This window comes from Erinaceus europaeus, chromosome 15 (assembly GCF_950295315.1).
Source record: "Erinaceus europaeus chromosome 15, mEriEur2.1, whole genome shotgun sequence".
In the NCBI taxonomy this organism is placed as follows: Eukaryota; Metazoa; Chordata; class Mammalia; order Eulipotyphla; family Erinaceidae; genus Erinaceus; species Erinaceus europaeus.
Window position 1 is genome coordinate 25,264,351 of NC_080176.1, and position 10,338 is coordinate 25,274,688.

The window sequence follows — 10,338 nt, forward strand, 5'->3', positions numbered from 1 at the left end:
CCCTCTGTTATGTAAACATCAGTCTTCTGTAACTTTTGTTTATAATTCTTTCCAGCTAACTCAAAAGAGTATGCAAGGATGTTAGAGAATAAAGATTAGCTCCCATAAGCTGGTGTAAACAAATGCCAATATTTAGATTTTTCATTAGACTAATGAATTGAATGAACACATTGGCAGGTATGATATTAAAATTTTTAAAAAACCCACAAAAATAAACACATGAAAATAGATTAGGGACAAACTCAGAAACTATAAAGACTGGTGTCTACACTTACCTGGAAGGTAAATTGGAAGTGACAAACGGGCAGTTTGGGAAGATTTTACCCTACTTGTCTATTGGACCCTAGGTGCCGTGCAAATGTGTTCTATCGTTTATTAAAAGAAATAAAGATGGGATTTGGGCGATAGTGCAGTGGGTTAAGTACACGTGGCGCAAAGTGCAGGGATCAGAAAAGGATCCCAGTTCGAGCCCCCGGCTCTCCACCTATAGGAGTGTCACTTCACAGGCAGTGAAGCAGGTCTGTAGGTGTCTATCTTTCTCTCCCCTTCTGTCTTCCCCTCCTCTCTCCATTTCTCTCTGTCCTATCCAACAATGACAACAATAATAACTACAACAACAAGGGCAACAAAAGGGAATAAATAAATTAATTTAATTTAATTTAATTTAAAAAGATGTTAAAAAAAAGACTTTTTTTTTTAAAAAAAAAAAGCCACTACATGTAAATTCCTGGAAACAATCAAAGATTTGTTCTGGGTAGACCTGAGAGTCTCCAAAAATGAATCAGACCGATAAATACTAGAATCATAATAATAATAAATCAGCTTAACTTCCTAAATGACCCTTATTCCAATTTTCACATAAATACAGATAAGAATGAGAGTTTAATATCCACAGAGAAGCTCAGTTGCCAAAATCTAAATTATGGCCAAAACATTCATTCTATCCCTCTTTTAGTTTTTCCTCCAAAATATTACTATAGGTCTTCATAATTCTAATTTATCACCTTAATTATTTTTTAATTTTTAATTTAATTAATTTATTTTATTGGATAGGACAGAGAAATTGAGAGAGGAGGAGGAGGGAGCAAAGGAGAGAGAAAAGAGATACCTGTATACCTGCTTCACTGCTTGTGAAGCTTTCCTCCCTCAAGTGGGGACTAGGGACTTGAACCCAGGACCTTCCACACTATAATGTGTGCACTTAACCAGGTGAACCACCACCTGGCCCCTCTTCTTAATTTTTTGAAATGAAGAACTCAGAGCAAATGAGCATCACCAGGAGCAGCTGCATTATGTGTGATTCTGTGATGCTCTTGCAGTCTGCTCAGAAAGTGTTCCATCAGTTTGCCCTTTGATTCACCCTGAGGATCTCCCTGTGCCCACATTAACCAGAAACACCAAAATGGGAATTCTTAAAAGCAGATGTTCGTTCTAGTTATTCTGACACATTCCAAGGCACCAAAAGAGTCCAGTCCATGTTAATTTGGCTCCCTATACATTTTCATGCTTTGTACTCAAATAAACACAACAAAGTCATCCTTATCCTGAATGTGATATGTCTCTATCCAAAAAATAAATAAATTCAATAAAACATTAAAGAAAAAAGATTCCAACTCCGAGGACACATTCTGCATCTCTTCTGGAAACCAGTCCTCAAGATGCCAATTAGATGTGCTGTGTGCACTGAGATAAGCATTCCTGGAAGGCCATGCTGTAACTTGTGTAGAAGGGTTCGGAGACTGAGATATTTTTGTGAGTGTGGCTCTAAGAATAACATGGAAATATCTTCTCTACAGACCAATTAATCATGGAGAGGAGCAGTTCCTAGCTACCTTTATTAGGTTTTCATCTTGAAACCCAGGTAGTTAAACTGATTCCATGTAATACTTTGGTTAAGTTCATTAGAAAAAGACCTGATCTCTACTACCCAAGGACCATTTAAAGAGACTTCTCAGAGAAATATCATGGGGAAAAAAGTGAAGGAACTAGCAGGCAACTAGCACTGGCATTTCCCACCTGACCTGTGGGTCATACTCTAAATTAAAGATTAATAAACATGGATGGAGCGTGTGAAAAGATTCAGATAAAGAAGTTAATGGCACATTTATATGTCATCTTCCAATGTCTTCCATCTAATTCTCATATCCTACTATTCCTCTCCATTCGCAGGATATGTTGAGTTATTCTTTTTTAAAAAAAATTTATTTATCTAAAAAAAGGAGACATTAACAAAACCATAGGGTAAGAGGGGTACAACTCCACACAGTTCCCACCACCACATCTCTGTATCCCTCTCCCCCCCTGATAGCTTTCCTATTCTTTAGCCCTCTGGGAATATGGACACAAGGTCATTGTGGGATGCAGAAGGTGGAAGGTCTGGCTTCTGTAATTGCTTCCCCACTGAACATGGGTGCTGACTGGTAGATCCATAATCCCAGCCTGCCTCTCTCTTTCCATAGTAGGGTGGGTCTCTAGGGAAGCAGATCTCCAGGACATATTGATGGGGTCGTCTGTCCAGGGAGGTCTGGTTGGCATCATGCTAGCATCTGGAACCTGGTGGCTGAAAAGAGAGTTAACGTACAAAGCCAAACAAATTGTTGAGTTATTCTTAGTGAATCTCAATTCACATCCTATAATGTGTTACTCCACTGAACATATCTTTTTTATTCTCGAATAGCTTCATTTTATCATCATTTCTCCAACCTGCCAAAGAATATATCATGGGGTGTTATGCTAATTTTTTCTATAGTTTCCAGTCTAACATTGAACTGTTGGTCTGTGTTAAGTTGACTTTTGTTCATGGTGACTTGCGGTAGTCCTGTTTTATTCTTTTGCATGATTCTACCCAATTTTCCCAGCACTGTTTATTGAAAGACTCTCCTTTCTTCACTTATTGGACCCACTTATCATGAATTAATTATATGTAAGTTGGGGAAAGGTGTAAGTTCTATTTATAAAATAGGCTTCAGCCACCATTAAATTTCCATGCTTCTGATATTAAGCAATATATTCTGACTATGAACTCCACAAATATTGTCCAGTGGGCACTTTATATATGCTTTTGTAAAGAAAATAATCATGGGAAAGTGTCCTTTGTCTTATTAGCAATTTACAGAGAGTGACTGCCTTTTTATGTATTCTTTAAAGTAAATATTTTTGGGGTCTGGGCAGTAGCATAACGGGTTTAGTGCACATAGTAAAGTAAGTATTTTTGGTCTAATTTTCTAGATGCTTTGTCAGTATACCATTATAGATGAATGTTTGTTTCTCCATATTTATGAGTTGAGTCAAGCCACCAGTTTGCTGGCATTTGAAGGCAGTGCTATGAAGAGAGTTATTAGGTCATCAATAGGATTAGTACTGTGATCAATAGGATTAGTACTGTGATCCAGGAGGTGGCGCAATGGGTAAAGCACTGAACTCTCAAGCATGAGGTCCTGAGTTCAACCCCTGGCAGCACATGTACTGGTGTGATGTCTGGTTCTTTCTTTCTCTCTTCCTATCATTCTCATTAATAAATAAAAAATATCTTAAAAATAGTATTAGGACCTTATGAGAGGCTCCTTCTACCATGTGAGAAGATGGCCATCTAAGTCCAGGACTGTGCTGCCACTGGAAACAAATATACCAGCACTTCAACTGTGGATTTCTCTTTCTAAGCTGAAATATTTCTTATTTAAACACTTCAATTGTGTATTTTTATGGCATTCTGAAAGATCCAAAGAACAATGCTCTTTGGTATTTTACTCCCTGAGACAAATTGGAATACCAGAACTAAATGCTTACTACTTCACTTTGGAGTATAAAGGAGTATCAGCAAGCTGGACTCTGAAAAATTGTACGATTAGTCCTGATCAGTTGAGGAGCTTATCCCACTCTACTGTTATCCTCAGAGCAACAAGAATTATAGTCTCTGAGTTACACTATTTCTACACAACACTCTCCTCATAGCCTTAGCTACATCCTTATTCCGCAGAGTATAGATCAGAGGATTCAGGGTGGGAGTGATGATGCTGTAGAACACAGCACCGACTTTGTCCTGCAGTGGAGTGCGCTGGGACCTGGGTCTCATATATGAGAAGATGCAGGCACCAAACCAGAGAAAGACCACAGTGAGGTGAGAGCTACAGGTGGCAAAGGCATTTCTCTTACTCCCAGCAGATCTCATATGAATGACACTGTGGAGGATGAAGGCATAAGATGCAGAGACCAGCAGGATGGGGAGGAGCAGAAGTAGGATGCTGCTGATGTAAACTGTCTTCTCATAAACAGTGATGTCTCCACACACCAGCTTCACAACAGCTGGAAATTCACAGTAGAAGTGATGTATGTTTCGAGGTCCACAGAAGGGGAAGTGCATCAAGATCATTGTGTGAACGAGGGAGTTCATGGATGCTCCCAGCCAGGACATGACAGCCATCGTCAGTGTCACCTTTCTGTTCATGAGAACAGTGTAATGTAGTGGGCTGCAGATGGCCACATAGCGGTCATAGGACATCAGAGCTAGAAGAACACACTCAGCACCACCCACAGATAAATACAGGAAGTGCTGGATTGCACAGCCCACAAAGGAGATGGACTTACTGCCAGACAGGTAGTTGGCCGCCATCTTGGGGATGGTGGTGGTGACATGCATCAGATCCATGAGGGAGAGCTGGCTGAGCAGGAAGTACATGGGGGTGTGAAGTCTGGGGTCAGCACAGATGAGGAGAATGGTGAGGGAGTTGCCACTCACTGCCACCAGGAAGACCACCATGGTGAAAGAGAAGAGAAAGGTGTGGGTGAGGGAATCATCAAAGAGCCCTTCAAGAATGAAGCCAGCCAGAGAAGTCTCATTCCTCTGCCACATCTCCCCTTTCTCTGTCCCTGGGGAAACAGAAGATGGAGTTGAAAGTACTAACTGAAATCAGTATGCTTTGCAACCAGCACATTTTATCAAGAAATGAATTTTTGAAATGATTTTTTCTATTATCCCATTAATCTATAACCCTTATTATGTAAAAATGATTTTAAAAGAGTTTAGAACTCTCTTCAAAGAGCTGATACTATGAAATGCTAGTGTTGAATTCTATTAACTAACTGCTAAACTTTAATAAGTCTTCTTACTATATGGAGAAATACATATATATACACATAACTGTCTATACAAAGACAAAATATGTATTACATTTAATTTTATAAAATTACATAAATTCTTTATTGCCTATTTTATTAATTACAGTTATCCAGAAAAGCCTAATGTTCAACACTTTTACATGGGACCAGGAGACAGTATAATGGTTATGCAGAAGGCTCTCATGCTTCAGGATTCACGGTCATAGGTTAAATCCTGTTAAGTCAGAGCTGAGCAGTGCTGTGGTAGAAACAAAAGCAAATAATTTTGCATACATTTTCATTTAATGGATCAAACTGAAATTGACCTTAACATTTGCAAAACTGGATCAGCAGTATATGTGAGTATAGCATCTTTTTTTTTAAGTTAGTGAACTGATAATGATTGGCAAAATTGTAGGATAAGAAGGGTACAGTTACATACAATTCCCACCACCAGAGCTCTGTATCCCATCCAGTACAGCATCTTTTGTGTGAAGCTGGAATGGTCCGGTGTTGATGAGTATAATGTGTGGTAGATCAGGGACATTCTGGGCCAGTCAAACCTAGTTGACTCTGGAGCTTGGAGGGTATTTTCTCATAGAAGATGGGCCACTCTTGGTGATACTGACCACACACACCAGACTCAGCAGTCTGAGAAGCTAGAGTGTGACCAGGAGAGGCAGAGCAATTGCAGCCCCAGCTGCACCTCACAGCAGGGAGGTGAGTGGAAGCATGGTGTTCAAATGACAACATGGCAGGTTCTTTTCTGTTCTCAGCTTCATCTTAATGACCCTCCAGTGCCCACCTCAACCAGTAACACCACAATCAGAATTCTGGGAAATATATTCCTTTCCCCAGGAGAGAATGCAAAGGCCATTTATGTGTCTTTTGTGATATTCATTCTTGCCCTGTCTGATTCAAACACCATGTACACTTTTATATCCTATAACCTCAAACAGTTCATTTGGTATGCTTGTGTATCTACATATTCATGCCAACTATTCATGTATACAGTAGAAATGGCCATGCTATATACACAGAGTTGTCCTATCCTGTGCTAACCCATCAGTGGAGGAGAGTTTGTGCTCTCCTAGTCCATCCTGTTCACACACAAAGGACTAAAAGCAGCATCCATGACACCAGGAATGACAACATAGACTCAGCAATGCAAGTTTCATACACAAAGGCATTTTCCTCATAAATGCAGTGCCTAATGAGTGCCCAATTGACCAACAATTGAAATAGGGCTTGATTACCCATAGGCATAGCAACTTAGTGTTGAACTGGTTGCCTTACATCACTATGTGGGTAACAGAATCTGATTAACAAGGGAATATTGACTTCCAGAGGCAGGGCTATGGAGCGACAGCAGCTGTGTTTATCTCCTTTCCTCTCCCAGGTCAACTAGGAATACCAAAGGAAACCACCTGGGATTGCAAGAAGACAAGACTAGAAAGACTTCAGGAACCCACCAAATCACCAGTGAGTGCAAACAAGTGTGGCTCACAGACAGAGAGGAGCCTAGGGAGAGATTAAGTGGCTGGTAACAGTCTGGAAGTTTACCAGTTGAGACACCACCTCCAGTCTGTTTCACCAACAAAAAGACATCTGAAGGGAGGAGAGGACTCTCCTAAGACTCACCAAATGCAACTGTGGGTCTCCATTGCTGCTGCCTTTAGAATCTGGAGCAGTGGTGGGGATGCCCTGTGCTGACACCAGGGGACAGAGAACTAACTAGGAAACTCAAGAGAAGATCTATACCCCAGTGGCCTAGCGGTGGGGCTGTGAGATTTTCTTTGCATAACCACTGGATTATCTCTGCTCCACTCTGCTTTATCTCTTGGTCAGGAGTGAGGGATTAAGCTAAGAAGGCTACTTATAGTTTAAAAGCCCTAAGGCTCCCATAGCCTACAGGGAAGAAAAAGAACAAAAGAGGCTTTCATGCCACTGAGCTGTTAAGTCACTGAGCTCCAATTCAGGGATTAAAATAATATTGAAACTACTATCAATTTCCACAGCTGTGAACCCTTTAATTACCTTACTTAGTCAACCCAGGCAAGAGTCATCAGTAATTTGAAAAGTACTGAGAGAGGGACCTTCTAATATACTATATAAAATGGTTAAACCAACAAGAACAAATATTGGAGAAATGAATCAGGACAACAGTCCAGCTAAAAGCCCTCCAATGGTTGAAACACAAAATAATGAGGTCAACAACCAAACACTAGTTAAGGAAATAATCACAGGAGTGAGTAAAGAGTTTGAGAGAATTGTCATCAGAAATGCAGAAACAACCAATGAAACTCTGGAAGAAAACACTAATTATCTCAAGGTTATTAGAGAGCTGAAAGATGAAATAGCTGAATTAAGAACACAACTAGCTGAACAAGCTAAAACAGTATCAGAACAGGGTAACAAAAGAGATGAACTCCAGAAAACAGTAGGGGGAGAGAGAATCAGTGAGGCTGAAGACAGAATTAGCAAGATTGAGGACAAATTAGGGACAACTAAAAAAGAAGTAAGAGATCTCAAAAAGAGATTAAGATACTGAAAACAACAACAGAGACCTATGGGATGACATCAAAAGAAGTAATATATGCATTATTGGCTTACCAGAGGAAGAAAGAGAGGGAGGGGAAGAAAGCATTCTTCAGGACATAATAGCTGAGAACTTCTCTAGTCTAGATAACATAAAAGACATAAAGGCTCAAGAAGCCCCGAGAGTCCTAAACAGAATTAACCCAGACTTAAAGGCACCAAGACACATACTATTTAGAATGGAAAGGAATAAGGATAAAGAAAGGATCCTAAAGGCTGCAAGAGAAAAACAAAGAGTCACCTACAGAGGAAAACCCATAAGATTAGCAGCAGACTTCTCCACACAAACACTACAGGCCAGAAGAGAATGGCAAGATATCTATCAAGTGCTCCATGAGAAAGGCTTTCAACCAAGACCACTGTATCTGCTAGACTGTCATTCAGACTAGATGTGGAGGAAAGTTTGGAGAACTCTCAGAAGGCTAGAAATGGACCTACCCTATGATCCTGCAATTCCTCTCCTGGGGATATATCCTAAGGAACCCAACACACCCATCCAAAAGGATCTGTGTACACATATGTTCTTAGCAGCACAATTTGTAATAGCCAAAACCTGGAAGAAACCCAGGTGTCCAACAACAGATGAGTGACTGAGCAAGTTGTGGTATATATACACAATGGAATACTACTCAGCTATAAAAAATGGTGACTTCACCGTTTTCAGCCGATCTTGGATGGACCTTGAAAAATTCATGTTAAGTGAATTAAGTCAGAAACAGAGGGATGAATATGGGATGCTCTAACTCTCAGGCAGAAGTTGAAAAACAAGATCAGAAGAGAAAACACAAGTAGAACCTGAACTGGAATTGGTGTATTGCACCAAAGTAAAAGACTCTGGGGTGGGTGGGAGAATACCGGTCCAATATGGATGACAGAGGACCTAGTGGGTGTTGTGTTGTTATATGGAAAACTGGGAAATATTATGCATGTACAAACTACTGTATTTACTGTTGAATGTAAACCATTAATTCCCCCAACAAAGCAATTAAAAGAAAAAACAAAACAAGGGAATATTGAGTTGCTACTGCCCCATGAGAAGGAAGGGGAGCATGCCTGTATGCAGGAGAATTTCTAGGGATGGTCTCTGTACTAATGTTTCCTCTGGTGAAAATCAGTGGGAAGTTGTAGTTGCCCAATTCAGGACTGCTCATGGCTGATATAATTCAGGAATGTTTTGAGTCACCCCACCTGACATGGAAGCATGACAAACTGAGGACAAAAGAAACATGGAAAGTGTAGTAATAATGCCAACTCTGAGGCTGTGAGCAGCTGCAGAAACAGATACAATAGTGGTTGTGTGCATTCCTTCCTTATAATGAGCTGTTGGAAAAGTCATGACATATTTTTCCATGCAAAAATGTATCATGACTTTTCTCACAATCCAATATTATTTGGATTAACCTATGAGATTTTTCTTCTCCTCAGCTATGATTATTTTTAACGTCATTTTTGTCAGTAAGAGTCCACTGCATATCTCAACATTTTTATAGGTGATATGAAAAAGGGAGTATGAATCAGATAGTCATAGAATGAATTTTAATCAAAGATGAATAAAAGGTTTTGTGTCCTCTTAGAGGGACATGGTTGGTGTGTTTTAGATCCTCTTCAGAAAAGTGAAGATATAACATATTTCGTTGTATATGAGACAGTGCTTTATGTTGGGTGGAAGGGAAATTGGTATATTATGTATTTTGTGATTAAGTCTTTTTTTTTATTATTAAGTCTGGCTTATGTGCTACCTTTACACAAAAAAATGGCACTAGAGGGATAAAGAATAGGGAAGCTTCCAATTAAGGGGATGGGATATGGAACTCTGGTGGTGGGAATTGTACCTCTCTTATCCTACAATCTTGTTAATCATGAAATCACTAATTAAAAAAAAAAGGCATCACACTTACATGCCTGAAAACAGATAAGGGCTTTGTTCTGGTTAGACCTGAGAGTCTTCAAACAGGAATCAGTCTAATAAAACTAACACTCACTCAGTCAAATTTCCTACATGATATTTATTCCAGCTTTCACACAAATATGGAGCAAACTATCTTAATAGCAACTAACAGTGCTGTAGAGTACTGTTATTTCTAATAAGGAATTTCTGGACCACTCACACCCAATATTTCCTTACCTGGGATTTCCTCTGCAGAGACTTGTGGGCAGAACAGGCATAGAGTGAAAGCAGGGCAGGCTGGGTCTATACTGACTCACATAGTGAGACCAATCATGCAAAGAAGCCTTTGCTCAATGATCACCAAACTTCAGCTCTAACCCTGGATCTCCACTCAACTGGAGCATTGACAGAGGATGTGGTGCAACAGCCACTGCTTAACTAAGTGCCTGTGACAGCACCACCAGAAGTAGCAGTGTGAGAGATGGTCCTGTGATGGTCCTGCAGTCTGTGTTCAGAGTTTGCTCTCCATTAGCACAAAGCAGGACAGGATAAAGTACTGAGACTCTTTAACCTCTGCTAGTTATAGTTCTGAACCATGCTCATGCTTCATCTCTGGCTAACTATGGCTGAGTTACCTTCCTAAAGTGGCATTGAGAGCTTGGGCAAGAGGTATTTCTGTGACTGTTACCTGATGAGTAAGTTGTAATCATCAATGCGTCAGGAGTCAAATGAAGGTCTGTTCTTTCTTTCTTTCTTTT

At 40.0% G+C, this 10,338-nt stretch overlaps 1 protein-coding gene across 1 annotated transcript; it reads right to left on the reverse strand.

The window, feature by feature from the left end:
- Nucleotides 1-3,904: 3,904 nt before the first annotated feature.
- LOC103127374 (olfactory receptor 2AE1-like) lies at nucleotides 3,905-4,849 on the reverse strand. The gene has a single exon (XM_007538273.1). It carries the CDS (start codon nucleotides 4,847-4,849, stop codon nucleotides 3,905-3,907), a length of 945 nt encoding a protein of 314 aa, XP_007538335.1.
- Nucleotides 4,850-10,338: the final 5,489 nt, after the last annotated feature.